Source organism: Fistularia commersonii, chromosome 34 (genome assembly GCF_037954325.1).
Source record: "Fistularia commersonii isolate RoL2024-O1a breed Wild chromosome 34, RoL_Fcom_v1.0, whole genome shotgun sequence".
In the NCBI taxonomy this organism is placed as follows: Eukaryota; Metazoa; Chordata; class Actinopteri; order Syngnathiformes; family Fistulariidae; genus Fistularia; species Fistularia commersonii.
The window spans coordinates 2,443,893-2,463,891 of NC_141317.1; the positions used below are offsets into that span (position 1 = coordinate 2,443,893).

The following is a 19,999-nucleotide window of genomic DNA, read 5'->3' on the forward strand; positions in this document are numbered from 1 at the left end:
TCATATCGAACTAAATGTAAAAACTTTTTTTGAACAGGTATTTTTCAATTTACCTCTTTCTAGCAGACTCAAATTATAAGCCGTCAGCAATCGCAGGGTCTATGTAGGGTCTACAATGCTGCAGTAATTTGCTACCTCTCAAGACCGATGATACTCATGGTACATTCTGCATACTCTGCTTGTACTGCTGTGAGTACATAACTAGGAAATCAAACTACATACAATATCTTACTAGAGGCTGACTTGTGCTGTGTTTCAAGAGATCATATCAATTTTAGAGTTAAAACATGTTCAATCAGTAAATAAGGTGATAAGATTTGAGCACACATGTGCAGGCAGCCAAATGCATAAACAACATGCAAAAAGGCACGTTAATTTGATTGATTTTATACTCACACACACACACACACACACACACATATATATATATATATATATAGTTATGTATTACATTTATATATATAGGTATTATGTATTACATTTATATTTCAGTAGCATTTAAATGTTGCTGTTTGGGAGCAGATAAATGTGATGTCGCCAGATTAAGAGTTTATAATCTATCCCTTTTTATTGATGACAGTTAAAATGAAAATTTCAACGTCACTTTCACAATGAAAAAGAAAATCCTTTCAAAGTCAAAATCTGTGCCGGACCAACCAAAAATATTTTGCCAATTTATTTGGATTTTGGTTAGTTTTTCTGCACAGCACAAAAAAAAAGTACATCTGTGTCAGTTGACATCAATACATGAAATTTGAATGTTGTCCTTCCTGGAGCGTTTTAGTCAGTGAAACACCCAGGTGACAATAAAACATCTTTTTAACGAGCAATAGCAGTTGTTTGCCATGGCACACAAGCCTGCAATACAACTAACTGTTCCTGCTCAAGTCCAGGTAAAAAAAAAAACAACAGAATTCAATGTACCCAAAACCACAACAGCATCATTCCCAGCAACCCCAAAATCACACAGAAAACAAGCATCAACATAAACCCAGACATTCATGACTCGCTACATTGTACTGAAAACATTTTCTCAATTAGGACGCAGAGATTATAGTTAGAACAAATTGGACTGCAAGCCAAAACATATGCAGACACACCTAACTGTTATTAAACAGTTATCTGGCTTCGATATTTGACCCAATAGCGATCATATTTCATGTGGACGGAGCGCATCTAAAGATAAAACCTGCAATGCAGGACGCTGCTAAAAAGTCAATGCCGTCTTTAAATCCTTGTTACAAATAACCCAATGGGTATTTCCCGGATTAGATAATAAGGTTTAGCAAAGCTACAGAGTGTTTGTTGCCTGACAAAGGTCATGGTAAATGTTCCACTGAGGCATTAGAGGCCCCTAGGTCAAGCTCAAAACTCACTCGGAGATCAAGATGTCATAGAAGCGAAACCTTAAATGCAACTTTCTAACTATATCTTCTTCTTTTCCTTCCGGCTACTCCTTTCTGGGATCATCAGAGCAAATCAACGATACGGGATCTTTCAATTGAAAACATGCTTATAAAAAAAAGCATCGCGTCAACAGTATGAATGTCATCAAAAGCTTGACTATGACAGATGTTGGTTCTGTGTAATATCAACACCACAAAACAAGATAATTTGAGTCTTTTTTTTTTCCTGGTATCCCTTCAGAGAAGAGTCAAGGTGCAATCGGAGGCCTCGTGTGGCACGGACATTGCTGAAATGCAGACATCATCGCTCTTCAATAAGATCTTGAAGCATTGATGAAAGTTGTAATGCAGACAATTTCCACAGTTTAAAGTCTCTTGCAAGGTGGCCAGCAGGGACTTTTAAGGAAACCAGTTGTTGTCAATTCTTCAAACAAACTGAACTGCCAGTATAGGCAGCAGTCAGCTAATCTTTGGACTGGCTCCAGGGCTTCTTAAACTCCGCACTATATGAGGTAAACACCTCAAATACTTTTTTTCAGGGCGCAACAAATCAATTTGAACATATCCAACTGGAATATAAGTACTGTATGTTCCCTGCCAGTAGCATCATCTATAGACGTCACAACACAGAAACTCTTCATTTTTGGAAATCTATCTTGGTTTCTTAAATCCATCCATCTTCTGCAGCTTTTCCTGCACTCAGGGTCGCGGCGGAAGCTGGAGCCTATCCCAGCTGTCATTGGGCGAGAGGCGGGGTTCACCCTGGACTGGTCGCCGGTTAATCGCAGGGACACATATACAGACAGACAACCATTCACTCACTCATTCGGGGCAATTTTCCCAATTTACAGGGGGAGAACATGCAAACTCCACACAGAAAGGTCCCCTTATCCATATAGAACCAGGGTCCTTTGTGCTCTGAGGCCGAAACATGAACCACCTCGCCACCATGTCGCCCTGTCAACTTGATTTTGTTCAATAAACATCACTGGAGAAAAATTGTTGATTGACATTAATTGTTAAAAAGACATGACAAATATATAAATATATCAAAATATATAATGATTCCTATTCAGCATTTTCCGCCTGGAAAGATTTCTCAACTGCTAAGCAGACAGAGCTGAAGTAAAGTGAACATACATACATATAATATATATATACACACACACACACACATATATCAGCAACAGATTGTAATCTCACTGTTAATCCTACTATCAAATTCAGCTTTAGACATTTATCCTTTTTACAACTAGTCAGAATACAGTTAAACAAGTTTGGCAAGCATCTTTTATTTTGACGGCCATAATTTTGGGGCGGAAAAGCGAAACAAAAAATGATTGACTTTCATCGATAGCTCATCTTGATGTCGAAATAGAGCATCTGGCGCTACGCCTCTTGAAAATTGCTGGCTTCTTTTTTAAATGTTATGTTTACTCCAGCAGGTTTATGATGTGCATTTCCCCCCGGGGCACTAAATTCGAGTCATGTTGCGTGTCAGACCATTCGATCGCAATTTTCAAGTGTCACAGAGCTGCATGGTAGCACCCGTGACAGGAGTCAAAATATCTGAAATAGAGTGGCAAGCACTTGTGTGTGGGTAATTGTCAAGGGCTCATCTCTTATGTATTTTGTAATCTCGGGTCTTAAACATTAATGGTAGTCAGAATGGCCTCGGTGGACAAGTGGTAAAACTGTCTGGCCGCCCTCTCGAGAAGGTTGTGTTTGAAATTCTGTCATCACGGTCAATGCGAGGTTAGTCATGATATAGTTCTCCCTTTCAGGTGCTTTCACTGATATGAATATAGCCACCATACACATTGTTCAGTCCTCCCATCTCTTCTGCTCTGACCCCTCATATCCCCTTCATCTTCCACACTCACGTACACATCCAACCCCCCCAAACACACACACACACACACACACCCTCCGTCATACTCCCACCACCCTTTACGTCAGTGGCAGACACGGAGACAGCCATATAAGAGTCAGGGACCTTGGAGGCTGAGTAGAAGCAACATCACTGGTTCCCCCAATCTCCTGACCACCAACTGCACAGCACTTTCTCCACTCTTCTGGATTTGTGGCTAATCTGAGGTCTCTCTCTCTCTCTCTCTCTCTCTCGCTCAAACGCTCAGTCACACACCCAGAGTCCTTTTCCACACAGTCACTTTCACTTCTGTCACAGCATGCAGCTTCTGGTGGTGTTAGCGGCTCTGACGGGGGTTCTGTTCAGTGTTAGGGCAGCCGCCGTGCTTCCTGTGGAGGACAGGAGCTCCATCCATGTGAACAGGGTGAGGAAAGATTATTCTTCATGCATTCATTTTGTATTAACTGCTGATTTATGTTCTTGTTTTTTTGTTTCTTTTGATTAACTTGCAGTTTTTTTTTGTAGGTAATTCCTACCACCTAAAATTACAACTAAATATTATTTGATTATGAACAATTTTTTTTTTCAACCATGAATTTTCACATTTTTCACAACTTGTTCAGTGACAATAATAAGTTTTTTTTTTTTTTTTGTTTTTTTTTTGCACAGGAATTTAGCAAAGAGCGAAAAGAGCTGATTTTGAGGCTGGTGTCGGGCTTGTTAGACGGAGCTTTGGATAACAACATGCTGCCAGGGGACGGGGCACCTGTGGATCTTGAAGAACCGCTCGAGTCTCGTCTGGAGGAGAGAGCCGTCTACAACAGGTTATCGCTGCCTCAGCGTGACCGCAAGGCCCCCTGTAAAAACTTCTTCTGGAAAACTTTCACCTCCTGCTAACAGCGTCAGAACCACACGGCCATGCCCGACGATCGCACTCCTTCCCTCCTGGCTCCACATGAACTGTAGTAGACCTCGGCTGTACATATCATCCAACCTGTCAGACATATGACTTCGATGGACTTCACTGAGACATTGTGTCTGTATGAATTTGAATTCTCTATGTATTTATTTCTGTATACAATATATGTATTTATGTATGTAATGCTTACGGGCAAAATAATAAATCACGGATATAATATTTGAGGCGGTACTTGTAATTGTAAATTGTTCCAAAGGCATTTTCCACCTACTTGCAAAAGATAAACACAAAGTCAGATTTAATACAAAATGAGCAGCTGCTTTTTGTGTGCAGTGTAGAAGAATTCCAACACGTAATGTGGAGATATTTAGGTTCCGGGTTATCAGACAAACATAACACCACACTTACAAACAACCAAGTTGTGGTGAAATTGCATGCTGAATGTACAAAAGATTGTTTTTGCCTTGTCCCTTTGTATTGTTAACTCTCAATAGACCAATAAATGAAATGCAATACTAGAAGTTTAAAAACAAAATGAATACACGAATGAAAAACCCTCCATTTAAATATAGGTTAGGCATTACCAAAATGGGTGTTTGACATTGAAGTTCATTCAAACCAATAAAAAAACTTGAAGTAGACTGATTTAAAACTTAAATGAAATGGAAATTGTTGTGGATTTAAGATTTGCATTCACATAAGTCGAGCTCCCTGTTGTTTGAGGATAACGGTTAGAGCGAGCGGTTCACATTTATTCCCAGTTACAGGTTGTGCGAGACGCTCTGATGAATTATCACAGGTCATTAAACATGCCGGTTTGATGGGAAAATAAATTAGCAGAGTTCCTTAAATCACACAGTGTGATGCGTCCGCTCGGCCGCCCAGAACAGTCATACTGTGTGAAGACGTGTGCATTTGCTTTTTATTAAAACAGCCGAAGCCTCACAGAAATCAATTTGGGATGTTACCCCTCCCCCAATAATCCCGGTGTTCAATTTTTGCAATTAGCTGCGTTGATAATGGCCAATAGGACAATCGGGCAAATGACTGTCACAAGATGCTGGCGTTGCCCTCGCTGAGTAGATATATATATATATTTTCGACAATGCGAAAGGGTTGAGCCGAGAGCAGGGGCCGCTCACCATCCCCAAAATGATCATCCCATGTTTTTTATCTGTTGCAACAGGGACAAGTGGGCTTTTGCTTTTTGCTGTGAAATAAATGAAATGAAAGTATTATTTGCAGATTGGACATACGGTGACTTTGTTAAAAAGTTCTGCGGTGAAGTCATGCAAAAATAAAGCGCCTGACTCGCATTCGGCCAAATTGACATTTTATATTAATGTGAAAAGCGATCAAAAAGACATGAGATACAACTGACCTGATGATGGTGATAAGGTCAAGCCATTATTTATGTTAGTGGTAAAAGTCCAAACACATTCTTCAGTCCTTGTTAAGTCTCACAGCAAAAGGCATGAATTATTCATTCACATCAACTCCTCTCTCTCGTCATCTGTGAGATTGAGGAGTTCTGGAACAGAATCCTGCGCTTTTCTCTATAAAAAGGAGACATCCGGTTGTTTCTGGTTACCTGACGGAAGAACATCGCCATTTAACCGCCCCAATACCTCAAGTTTCTGAACAGCCGTTGTTAATGTTCATTAATTTGCTGAGAACTTTTACGTGTCTGACGATGAAGAAATGACCTGTATGTGAGTCAGACGGGTGAATTATCAAAATAACTCATAATAGAGGCAGAATCCATAGAAAGCCCCGCTAAGCCGGAGGTGAGGGAGAGCTCGCGTACACCCTCAGCAGCTGCGTCACTTTCCCACCATCTTTTCTGAGCAGACTGAATAGGTGTTAATGGCTCATATTTGTACTTCTTTTACAGGTGCAAAGGAATCAATTAAACATAATTCTGTGCCGACGACCGGATCGCGGGTGAAAAATCCGAGGCTACGGAGAAAGCATTCTATCCTTTTTCTTTTTCTGGACGCATTCTCCACATTCGGAGAGAAAAGCTCCTGAGTGAGCCGTCTGCGTTTTTGTTGTGAAAGACAATGTCAAATCCCAAAACAGCGGCTGACGGTGAGGTGCGGTTCGTTGAAGTTCAAAGCGGTGTAATTACACGGTTCTTGCAACATGCCGGGAACACGGTTGCTTCCTTCGATGATATTGAATACACAAAAGCTCCCACGGACTTACTTAATTACGATTCATCGTTTTCTTTCATTCCGATTTTCAGCAAAAAGAACGGTGCAAGAAAGAAACATTTCAAGGGGTTTTTCACCTGCTTCATTTTAACTGTGCAAAGCACAATTCAGAACAAAAAAAATCCCACTCTCATAATCTTGATTTAGGGTTATAAACCCAAAACAATTTGGTGTCGGAAGGTGCTGCACTCTGGACTCGGTGCCCCTGGGCCCAAATGAGCACGCAGAGGAGCAACTTCAAAGCTGATGCCTGCAAGCAAAGCATTTTATTTGCTTTCCTTTTGATCTGAAGGAGGAGGAAACGAGCGCTCTGGCCTAACAGTGTATTTCAAATTTAAATGTGACTTCATATGTGCTGGTGTTTAAAAATAACAAAGGCTCGGTTTTGTCGATGCCCCACGCGGGAGGAAAAACAACTTCAAAGTGATCTCGCCGTGACCACCAAGGTGCAGAGAACCGCTCTAAACTTTGTGGGATGTGACTATAAACGGCTCGGATCCAGCAGATGCTCCACAATTACATGAGTGTCATAATGTGTCTCCTCTCAGAGCCGTTTTTTTTTTTTTTTGGTCTCCCCATACAAATCTCAAAATAACTTTAAATCAAATTCATATTGGTTATTCACCCTGCCACCAAAAATTCAACATTTACTGTGCAGGAACTGTGTGAACACCTGGCAGAAACAATGCCATAAAAAAAAAAACTCTGGCACAGATCAAAAAAAAATTTGATTAGTTTAACAGATTTCTGGATTTAAAAATAGCATACTAGGAGGAGAGACTGAGTCCTTCCTTTTAGGTAGGATGCTTATCCTCTTGAGAAATTAACGGCAACAAACTTTCAAAATAAATCCACAAAAGTGCCGAAAATGGAAGAGTGGTTTCCTCTCAGTTTGATGGTTGACAATGTTGGGATAAACACATGAGGGGGGGATTCATTATTTCAAATCACCATCATATCAAGTACAAATTGACAAGCAGTGTTTAGGTAAGGGATAATTCTCACCTGTAACATGTAAATATAAAGTCCAGAGCGAATTGCTCATGATAGCTTGTGATTTGGGCTTTGGTGAAGAGAAATAAGTAACCTTCATTTACATCAGACACATTACATGACCTTTCACTGGAAATTATGTCGTGTTTTGTGATACAGTCATTTGAGAACATTTTTTAACCCTAGAACACTAACGTTAAAATAAGAAAGTATATTTTACCCAATACAATATCCTGGATAAAATACAGTTTTCGTCAATTTATAGATGATGGGGCCGATGTGAGAAGGGAAACAAACATACAATTAATAACATCAGTGAGCAGCCTGAAGCCACCCAAGGACCCATAAAACTCAGACAATGGCAACACAATGAAAATCACATGACAAGAATTGTGTGGGTGAAAATCACCCGACATTAGTGTTCTAGGGTTAAAAGCGATCTAAAATGAGGTTGTTAAAACATTTCTGTGTCGAACATGGAATGCAAATGGGAGAGAACGTCCCTCTTCTTAAATTAAGCCTGGATTTGATAAGACTTCTCCATTATTACTGGAAATACATGTTGGTAATATCCAAAAACAGTGCGAGCGCCGCATCTGTACGGGTAGGTTAAGAGAGCAGAACTTTGCCTCGGACCTCAGCTGCGACACAGACCTGACACAAGACTCAAGATGGAAATGGATCTCGAACGTAATGCAGGAATCTGACGTTCACCCAATCTGGGGTATTTGGGTAATTTTGTCTTGGATTAAGAATCTATGCCGTTCCAAATTTGGTACGCACTTAGAGAGGTTAATGTGATTTCTAGCTTTGGGAAAGCGGGAATACATTTGTTAAATCCAAACAAGAATTTCCAGTAGGTCAAATGGTGCATATAATGATAGAACAAGTCAAATTTTGCTAGATCACCTCAGAAATAACTCCATTTTATTTTAAATACAGCACAATCATTTCAGCATATGTTATGAATCATAACCCCTGCTCACTACATTACTCCCTCAATCTTCAGCCCTGATTGCAGCTACAAGAGGAAGCTGCAGACAATCTGTAAGCACATTTAAGGAGGCCTGACTGGCACCAAGGTCCAGACAATTCACGGAAGAGATGATGAAGAAAAGCAGAGACTGGAAGCGGTGAAATACATTTCTTTGCTACTTCACCTGACCTGAAGCCAGACTTAGAAGGAGTCTGAGAGCCCCTTCTTTTACACGACTAACAAGCGATTTGGTTATTACATGTTGATGATATGTTAGAATCCTGAATCCATCATTTTCAAGTTGACAATTAATCTGCTCTCTTTTGGACAAAATAAATCATGCATTTGAATATTGGAGTGATATTTTCTAAAAACTTTATATAGCTGATGCAGATGGATATTTTCGCATTAATCATCTTTATACATGATCTTGATTACCGCTTGTGCTTGCCTGGCGGTATCGCTAAAAGAGAGTAGCTTCACTCAAGAGTCACCGCAAACTTAACAGTCCTAATAGGATTTCGAGGACCATCTGACTAAAAATTGGTATACATAGATCACGATTATTCCATTTAAAACATTTATGGCAGATTTGTGTCAGACGGTAATGATGTGCAAGGCTTGAGTTTTAAAAGATGAGGTTACGTGTGCTTCAGTGACATGCCAGTCCTGTGACATAATTGAAGCATGCAATGTTATGCCTCCTGTTATCAAATGGATGCAAGTAGTCGAAATGGCAAAAAATTGACAACAATTACTGGAGTCATTAAAAGAAAAAAGGATGCGTAAGAAGACGACAGAAGCAACTCTTAGGATTTTGAACTGAATAACTGCTTCTTCTTTTGAATAACAAGATGAACAAATTACACCGCATTGGAGTTCAAGATAAGGTCAAGCTGTGATCTGATTGGAGAAGAAGACACAGACGTGCGGGGCTGACAGGACCGAGTGATTGACAAGGTGAAGACAATGAACAGAAAAGGCCGCTCAACATAAGACGACATAAGGCGACCAAAATTTCCTTGTTACAACCGATCATCCGTAACATACGCTCTTAATCTACATTGTTTTTTAACCAGTCCCCCCATCAACACCATCGTCTCGGGTGCTAAAACGCTCAGCATCTATTCATAGAATTTCATATTCAAGTCACTTTTGATTTGTATTCGTCAAGCAAAACCCCTGTTTGGCAACTCAAGTCTGTTTTGATTCAAGTCGTTTTATCGGATCCCACCGCGTCCGTGTCCGAGACATGACTGCATCTAAATACGACGTGTAACACCGGCCTGATGTGCTTTATGTTCAAATCTACTCCAAGCTCCTTCCCTCTTTGCTGTATCATCCTCACTGAATTCTATTTGTTCACTGTGTTTGACTTTGAATTCCAAGTAAGCGTCAGAACTCATTTTCATCCCTGCTCGAGTAAAAACTTAGAAACGCTTAGCATCAAATAGTTCTTAACCTTGCCTCGATTGGTTAAGACAGGCCAAATTAACACTCTGAATTTGGCACTGCTTCTGAGGAAAGGTGTGAACAGACAGTTTGCGTGGCGATTCTAGGTTAAAACAAAGGCCGCGCACTAACACTAACAGCGGTTGCATGACGCAGAAAACGTGATTTGCATAATTTGTGCCGGGTAGGTCGTTCAAAATAAAATGTTTGCAACGATCAGATTGCTCCACGTTATGGATTTGGCATAATCTGAGAGCGCGATTTGATTAAATGTAAATGAAATCCACGCAACATTAATTTTACTTTTGGGAGAATCATCACAGCGCACTGTTTGCTCAATAAATTGCACAATAGATGTGCATGTTATGTTTGAAAAATGGAAATAGCAGTGCTGTGCTGTCTGTATTGGCTACATGTACTTGCTCTTTATTAACCCAGTGACTCTGAGCACTGCCTGTAACAGCCTTATTCATCTCTGTCAGCCAGACTCAATTTGTTTAGTTGTGACATTTTAGATGGGTTGTATCCAGAGCACTGAACAAATGCAATACGGTTGACTAGCTCACGCATTCTGAGGCAAAATAAATGAATTAAAAAAAAAAAAAGCAGCATTTCTTTTTTTTTTTTTTCTAAATAAATGTTGCTGTTAGGAAAGACATACCGGTAGGTATAATAGACATGTCTGTTTGAGTACCCGACAGGGTTATATCACTTCTGAGACTGAGAGATCATTAGTGCCTTTTAGAGAAGGCCTGGTGTATATAACTGTAAGTTCTGTGATGTCGTGTCCCCTGGCAATTGATCAGTCCCCGCCTCCCTTTATTTTTAAATCAAGACTAAAAGTAAACACGTGTCGGTGTAAATGATCAAACCATCAACTGGATATTGTTTCAAAGGGACCACAAAGAGCTCAGTCATTAGTACTATGGAGCCTTTTAGAGCAGAAAGCCGATAACATTCTGGTCCACGCGGCACAAATACTGAAGTATCTCTGATGTATTTCTCCTTGTTCTCCTGTTTGGGAGCACCAATGGGAACGAAGAGGTTTTTTTTTTCCTCCCAGTGGGGCCTAATGATGTCTGATGGCTTATTCAGCTACGCAATGCAAGCTCTAAAAGCTGATCATTACAGGGCCGTCTGTTCTATCGGTGCTACGCCGCGGCTCAGAAAATGAGCTGTCGCCAGCAAGAGGAAAGGATGCAGTGCTTTGGTCACTATCGTGAAAGCCAAATACCGCTTCTTTCAGAAGCCGGGTCGGCTTCTGGTGTGCAAAACAAAGGTACAAACACGAGGTTGAAAGGATTTAGTTAACAATGGCATTGAAGATGTACACAGTAAGATAATACGAGATACACATTTTGTGTCACATCATTGAGATATGTTTTAAACAAAATTCATTTCAGTGATCACGTGAAATGTTTTGCTTTACTGTCATGGAATTAATTTGACTTGGGAGTAAAAAATAAGTTTTGATTTATTTATTTGCAAAACTCAATGCTGAAATAGTTTAGGAGCGAGCTTTGTTTATGTTTTAAAGGTACAATGTTTAACGTGGCATTATGTCAGTGATCGGCTAGAAGGTAAGAGTGGGTAAATTGGACGGATTGAATAGTTCTATGTCTCCATATTGGGCCCTGAGATCAACCGCTACTGATAGGCTGGGATAGTGATAGGCTCCAGCTCGCCTGTAACCCGAGTGTAGTGGCGTATCAATAAATAAATAGCGAATGTTTAAAATTTTGCAAATGAAAATCAAGGAAAGTGAACCGGTGGCTAGTGTTTTTTGCAGCTATTCAACCAAAAATAACACCGGATCATCTCCATCGCCGTCCCTAGAAACCGTTCTTTTTTTTTTAAATTATTTTTCTTTATCTTGGGATTATCCTTTTTTGCATTTTATCAGAGGAATACAGACAGATGCCTGAGGAGTGCAGAAGGGATGGGCCCCGAGACGTCTCGGCCTTATATAAGAGCTCATTTGGATTATAACGCTGTGTCTCTGCAGGTCGCTCATTGCCTCATGTGAGACGTCGCAAGGAAATGGTGCAGACCAATTGAAAGGACTAAAGTTTACATGTAGGCTTTAAAAATGGAGGCTAAGAACTCCAAACAAAGATCGCGGGGTTCGGTCAGGTGTGGGCTATCTGCATTTCTTTTTGTTCGTTCTGCGCCGCCCGCATGACCCCGTTCATCGCTTGGACAGTCATGACGTACCGTGCGTCTGGGTTTGTCAAGGATTTGTGAGAACTAAATTGAAAACCCTCTCCAAACTCTTCCAGACAGGCCAAGGTGACCATTAAATGGTAAAATAAAAATACCTTTCTATCACATTACTTACAATCAATAGCATGACAACAGTTTATGTCGCAAAGTGTGCCGGACGACAGAAAGCTGAAGAGTTCTACATTTTTAACTTCTATGTAAAGCCTTCTTTTCCCAAGCGCTCGCTTTTTTTGTGGTTTCTAAGACCTCCGAGCCGGAGCGATCTATCTTGATAAAGCATTGTGAGTAGCCGCTGTTCATTAGTTTTGTTTTTACACTCCGAGTGGCAGCCTCATGACCTGGAGACTCTTGTGATAACAGTGTCATTAGAAGGACCGGACTACAGAGAGGGGACAAAGTGCCACTAGATAATATTGAATGCCTTATTTAAGCACAGCGGTGTCCTACGTGATGTGTACAATGCACGTCTTTAATGACAATGCCGACACTCTCATGATTAGATGGCAAAACTGTCCTTGTTTGTCTCAGCCTTTGCACCTGTAATAGATTTGTTGCCACAGCAGCGGACGAGGATTCTCCAGTTATGTTATTTTCCCCCGCTGTGTGCTTCTTCGGGCTGTTTTGAGGACAATCGGGCTCTTGAAGGATGGCAATACACCTGATTGCGGTTGAGCCAACAACACAAAATCACCTCATGTCAAATGGTCCGGCTTCGATAGAAACACACGCATAAACTGTACACACACACACATACGCATACGCGCACAAAACAGCCATTATGATCCTAAATGTCACCACAGCATTATATGCAACATCGCTGTTTTTTCATTAATTAATAGCAAAGTATTGGAAATCCATGTTGACTGTTCAGGCCAGCCATCATTTTTCTCATGCCTAACAGACCCGAAAATGTTTCATCAATTATACAAGAAATCAGCGTCCATTAATATCCCGACCGGAGTCTTTGTGTCGCGACCCGTCGGTACATTTATAAGATTTAACATCGGTGACACAGAATGATTATGACAAGTCGAATGCACCGGGTGAGATTATTCAAGGTTTACCGAGAGGCATTTCCAAAACTTTCCTGAAACTCTTATGTAATCCTGCATTTCGTCAGAAGAAAAATCCGGTCTCGGCCTTGAATTGCATTTCAGCACTCTATTTAAGAGAGCTCTTTGAAACATAATGAAGGAAAAAGCATGGTGCTGGTTAGGCAACATAATGAAGGGAAGAAATAAGGGGCAAATGCAGCACCTGTGTGCCATTTCTCATCATCGCTTCCTCACACCAACGTCACTGACTGCTTTACTGCCTCATGGCAGCCCACTGAATCTCTAAACCCGGGGCCAGTTTGAATTAGCAAGGAAATGACCGTATTTGTTATCTGTGAAAAAAGACCCAAGCCTGGCCAAATTGAAAGACTAATGCGCCTGATGTCAGGAGCAAAATCCAGCACAAAAAGGCTCACCATCAATTCATCAGGGGCCATTCTTGATCAGCGGCATCAGCGGGCGCTCGGAAACTGGGTGAGCCATAAATTATACTTTTTTTTTTCCAAGACTCTTGACAGAAGACTTTTTTTATTGTCATTATATAAACATAGAAACTCACAGCTATACTGTAGGCATGCATGGAAAGAGGAAGCAAAGATTTATATAGACAGACATACTGTAGTATATGCACCATGGGCTAAAATATATTGCAGTAAAAAAAAGTATGTAGATGTAATATATGCAATGTATACACACCATGCGATGAAAATACATTATAGGAGCATTGAAAAAAAAATGTATTAAGTGAATGGTTTCCAACTCTTTCTTAATAGCTTAATGCTGTGGATCATTGAAGGGATCCTTGATTTAAACAAATTACAAAAAAGATATTATTATGTACATTTGATAGTAATACATCAACCATAAAAATAAATGTCTCCACTGATTTTGTGGTTTCTCTGACCTTTTGGCAGTTTGGAGATATTAAATAATGGTGGTGGGTCATGTTATATCAAGGGATTCTCTACAAGGGTTCGCTACAAGTAGGGAGAATCCATGAAAGAGCGTTAGGAACATAAAGTTTAAAGTTGCCATCGATGTTGGACAGTGATTTATGATTTCTATTTACTTTTCCAAATGTACACGGAGACTTGACTTGGCTAATGACAATAAAAAATACTAGTAAACCCTCGGGTATCCCTGGCGTCGATTGGGCTGTTTGTAGAAGGATCAAGAAATAGATTTAGGCTTTTAAGACACACACACACACACACACACACACACACACACACACACACACACACACACACACACACACACACACACACACACACAAAGGACATATGCCACAGGGAACCGGTGAAACTATAATTTGAGTTTAATTCTCTGTGAATAAGCCAGCTACATTATTCATTGTAGCCATTTGCAATACTTAATATAATGATTTGGCACTTTTTCTGTCAGCGCCACCAATTGATGTCACATGTACTTAAACCAAAATAAATAACATTTCTGATGGAATCTAAAATTTAAATAATCATTAGGTGCATTCTAATGTTGAGCTGAGTTTATTAAACAATAACGTTTATGCATACTATATTGTTTGAGTCTATCCTACAGCTCAGCACACTAATACAGACAGGCTCCCTTCATGCTTTGTTAACATTTAGACAGGGTGTTATTTCTTTCCGTTATTTGGCTTGATTTATTTCCTTTGTCTTTCTGTTTCTTTGACTTCAACATTGATCCGACGGGGTCATTATTGCCTGAAAAGTACCGTTTCGGCACAAATTTGGAACAAAAACACGTGAGCAATTTGGACTATTTAAATAGTAAGACAAATCAATCTCAGGTCCAATTTTCAAACGTTATTTTCTGCCAAAGCATTGCTGCAGTGAGCTTATAAGTGGACAGGATCGTTGAAAAATGTTAAAGGAGTCCACAGAGAGCGAGGGTGGCGAGATTCTTTCAAGAGTGTTGCACACCATTTCACTTTGCACCGCCTCAAATACACACACGTGTGCATTAAGGACACACAAACATGCACATACACACACACACACACAAATGCACACCAGCAGTTTCAAATCTAGGAGTGGAACCTACCACTTGCCTGTGAAAAAATATGGCAATATGACTTGTAATCAATTCATAATTTCCATTGACATTGGCGTTCTGAAGACATTGGTTTGCGGGTAGAAAATATAAAGTTAAACCGAAAACTGTCGGTGAACAGGGATGACGTTTGTGCTAAGCCAACTGTTATGTGCTGAAGGTAGTGTGTTATGCAAGCTTAAACTGTATTGCTTCTACGCTGATATAACGGACGAGCAAATTACAGTGGATTAACAGCACATTGTTCCGCAGAGTTCAGCTCAAGTGGCACGTTCTCACTTATTCAAGTCCATAATTACAGTTTACAGCATGTGGGTGGTTAGGACTGCATTGATTGCAGGCAGAAGTAGAAAGGGTGACAAGAGCAGGGCCGAAGATGACACGTATGTCACACCGAGAGTAAATACATTCACAAAGTGCACTAGCGAGCACTTGTTTCTTTTCCGAGATCTTAACACAAGCCTCGGAGTGTGTCGACGGTTTCCCGGCGCAGCGACGGAACCGGTGACCAAATATGCGAATCGTTGCAAAACAAGAAAAGATGAATGATGTTCTTTTTGCTTTTGCAGTCTAAGACATCATATTTTTGAAGCAACATCTCTGTTTCATCATTGTACTCTTTGACACTCCAGAGGCTGCGTCTATTTCATCTTTTCAGTTCATCTCAAGTGGCTCCAGTCTTTGTTTAATGACTGACTTCCTATAAGGAAGCACTTTGTTACCGCATGGTAGAACAAGCAAGTGAGAAAGTACTTTGAGCTCACCATCTGTCTTGCGCACAAGGATATTCAGTTGATCATGCTGAAATCAAAACAACCTGAGCTGAGTCCCTGCATGTTTGGGGTTCATGCTCGGCTGTGTGTGAGCCCATGCACGTGCACGTGAACGTGCGTGCGAATGTTTAAATTACCTACGGTACATGCACAGGCACACTGAGGCAAGTCAGGGTTTCGCAAATGTGCCTTGCTCATGACGTATATATGTAATAATGGACTCGATAGCAAGAATCTATCCGGCCTCGATGTAATTCACACATAATGACACACGTACTCAGCCTGTCATATTCTGATTCTTGACACTGTAGAAATTGTATTTTAAAACAAAATCCGAGCAAATAACTAGGCTGCAAATAAATTGAGCATTTAGCACAGGGGAGCCAGAAAAGCTAAATATTTCTAAATATATTTCATTGAGTGCCATACAGTATTTTTAACGTATGATAAATTAAAAATGTCTTACTTTTAATGCGACCTCTGGTGCATGGATTTGTTCGAAGTGCCGCTTTATATCTGACCCTTTCATCGATGCAATTTTATCATAGCATATTAGACATGCCGCAGATACAAATGCAAATTCCTCTGTCCATGCAGCCTGGAATGCACAATAATCATAATCTGTTTTTTTTTCTACATCTTTTCCGTTACGAGGGTCGACGCGGATAAACTACTTGGCTATCTGATAAAATGTATTTCTTCACCTTTACAATGACGTTCTCGGAAGCCATCGGTTCCCGACCCGACAGACAAGTGATCCGTGAAATTTATCTTCAAAACTAATTTCTGTTTACTTTAAAATGACACAGTATTATGAAGAAATATCACAAGTATTTTAAAATCAGTTCCAAACTGATTTTTTCTTTTTCACCTCAAAATTGTCTGGGAGCCATATGCCGTCACCAGAAGAGCCATATATGGCTCGCGAGCCGCAGGTTCCCGACTGCTGATATGGTAAATCTTAAAACTACACATGTAAAAAATACATATACTGAATGCACTCCTGGGATTTGAAATCAAAACATTCAGATGCGCATCAATGAGATTGTTTCAACTCCAATTTTTCAGATTCAACCTTAAATTGTGACCTTGCTTCCAGTCTTGGACAAAATTAGACCGCGAATCCATTTCATGGGATGTCTAATGGAAGACTTTCATTCAATTAAATAGTCACCAGATGTGAATCGAATCAAATACCACTATCCCAGTAAGACCTCCATTAACACTGTCGTGGTGTCAGCAGTCATTCCATTACTCATCATTTGCTCAACGGCTCTGTTTTTTTTTTGTTTTGTTTTTCTTTTGACTGAGTCATCTCTTCGCTTGCCAAACTGCTCTGCACTTAGGCTGAAATACACAGTGATTATATTGCATTCTTTTTTGGATACCTGATATCTTATTCTTATCACATCCTCTTTTCATACCTGGGATCTAGTGTGTAAATTATACTTGTTTCTCTTTCATTCACGCAAAAAAACTGCCCCCAGTCCTGAGCACCGAACACCAAATTGAAAGTATTTTCACACCGCAGGGTACGACCTTAGAATGTGAAAAGGTCATAAAACAGTTCAGCTACAACAATCATGCAATTGGAAAGGTGCTGGTATCAGTAGCTGTGGGCATTTCTGACAGATGAGGTTATTTTTCCACTTGAGCATCAACAATCAGCAATCTTTGATCGGAAAAAAAAAACATTATTTAGCGGGCAGTCAATAGAACGAAAATACACTAAATTATGAAGGAGCAGCTGTCTCGTAATGTCTAATTTTTAATGTTGTGGCATTTCAGTGCCAATCTCTGTGGTGGCATTTCCAACGCAGTTCAAAAACAGCATTAGTAGAGTCAAATCTTAAACACTGGTCCAAAACAAATTTGTCTTTTCCTACAAGACACACATTTTAAAAATCTTTTTGGATTGAACATTTTTTCAGTCTTTTACAAGACATGAAAAAGAAATATAATATCATGAAACTCAAACGCTATGAAGATTAGTATTATTAGTGTATTTCCAGTGGTAAATTAATACAGGCAATACACTGAGACAAATCTTACTTTTCAAGCTTTAACAGTGGAAATAATCATTGTTAACTATTTGATTTATTACATTCTTCTTTGAAAGTGATGTCAAACTTGTGTGCATTTGGTAATATTCAATCTAAAAGACAAAGACAAAAACATGGCAGGAGGGGGGTTAAAAAAATGTGGTTTTCATAATAAAACCATATTTCTATCTTACTTTCTACTATCTACTTATTATCTTGAAAGAACAGCAGTGAAGAGAAAAATCTGCAAGGGGATGCTGCTGCAGCCACCGGAGGCTCCTGTCCTCACATCATATATAAATGACTGAATGTTTAAATAATTTTATGGAGCGCAACGGCTGGAAGATATTTTTCATTTGCAGGTAAATGTCAAAAGGGAGAACAAAGTGTTGGTACATTGAGTTTCTCTTTATTTATTTTTTTAATTATTTATTTATTTGTTTGTTTGTTTGTTTATTTATTTATTTATTTATTTATTTACTTACTTACTTACTTACTTATTTACTTACTTACTTACTTACTTATTTACTTACTTACTTATTTTTATGTGTTTGTTTAATTATTTATTCATATATTTATTAAATGGTTTATTTATTTCACTTAAATTTATTTTTATATTTACTGCAAATCCTTTATTTTCCCTGTAATTGACTGGCAACCTGTCCAGGATGCTGTGTAGGCTCCAGCATCCCATGCAACCGTGAGTGCAGGATAAACGGTAGAAGATGGATGGATGGATGGATATTTTATTTTCCTTCATAAAGAAGTTTAATGATGCTCTCAATGTACTTAAAGAAAGACCAGCTGGGATATCTTTCAATAACTTAAAAAGGACAAAAAAACAAGATGTTTTTGAGGAGAGATGCAAGGTCAGGAGAACGCAAGGAGGGTAAAACTATATGCAACGCACAGAGCAGTTCTAAGCTCTCACCTTTAAAGATTCCCTCGGGATATGGGGATATAAAAGTAGTCTCCGAAGGAATTGACACTTCCAGAGGCAATAGAAACGAGATAGCGCGTCTGAATAACTGATGGTGGTAAAATTTGAAGAAGTAGGATTTTTTTGTGAGTGACAAAGGCAGATTTTTCGTAATACCGTATTTTGCACCAGCGAGCCTGTTGCCATGCTGCTGCCAGCTGGCTGATATACAATAGAAAAGGGGGGGCGACCAGCACAGACCCCATTGTGCCTTAACATATCGCCAGCTCCCAATAACACTAAAAGGTAAAAGGTTCTGGCTCTGTTTAATAACACTTCCGTCCAAGAGGTCATCTGCTAAGAGAAGTTAACGCATGGGAAATTATTGTCATTTGAACTCAAATTCTAGTTATTAGTGCTGTAGGATTCAGTAAATGGCGGTTGAGTATTATAATTCCACTTATCGTAGAAATGTTTCTGCTTGAAAGGCACCATTGTTTTGGTGACATCAATAGATTTGTTCTGTCAAAACAGACAGCATTGACACTCTGAATTGAAGACGTGTGTGTGTGTGTGGAGGGGATGGGAGTGGAGAGGTGTAGAAATGGTTATTAATGCAAGTCTTTCATCCCCATATGATAACCTGATGCAAACACAACAGCTGCAAACAAACATAATGGTTTTGTGTGTTTGCTTTTTGAGGCCCTAATTTGACAACCTCAACACTCAACCTTCTGTAAAGAAGATCTTAAATCATTAGTGGCATGAGTCCGCCCAGATTAGCGTCACTGTCTAAGCAAATATTAGCGTCGGGGGGCACTGAAGTTTTGATTTTAAAATTAAAACATTTTCACACCTGGAAGTGACATAAACTCGGGTCTAATCTACATAGGAAAGGAATTGTATTGAAGTTACAGAAATGAGTGGTATAATAGGATTTTGCTGAACCAACTGAAACGTGTGAAAACAGTCCACACGTTTTGTAGATATTAAACAGAAAGAATGAATGAGGCTGAACAATCAACGATTTTGTTTTGGTCATAAGTTCAGGAGGTTTCTTGGTCTAAAGGAGGAGGAGAATGATGACACCAATCACGTGC

General features: G+C 39.7%; 1 protein-coding gene across 1 annotated transcript; it reads left to right on the forward strand.

Annotated features, from left to right (window-relative positions):
- The first annotated feature begins 3,400 nt into the window (after positions 1-3,400).
- Positions 3,401-5,253, forward strand: LOC147214194 (somatostatin-1B-like). Its single transcript, XM_086141707.1, has 2 exons — positions 3,401-3,700; positions 3,946-5,253. Exons 1-2 carry the CDS (start codon positions 3,596-3,598, stop codon positions 4,171-4,173), a joined length of 333 nt encoding a protein of 110 aa, XP_085997833.1. The 5' UTR covers positions 3,401-3,595; the 3' UTR covers positions 4,174-5,253.
- The last annotated feature ends 14,746 nt before the right edge of the window (positions 5,254-19,999 follow it).

Bases quoted from the DNA above. Each gene is read 5' to 3' on its own strand.
- LOC147214194 (XM_086141707.1), top strand. From the start codon at position 3,596: ATGCAGCTTCTGGTGGTGTTAGCGGCTCTGACGGGGGTTCTGTTCAGT. The intron at 3,701-3,945 runs GTGAGGAAAGAT...TTTTTTGCACAG, and splicing joins GCTCCATCCATGTGAACAGG to GAATTTAGCAAAGAGCGAAA.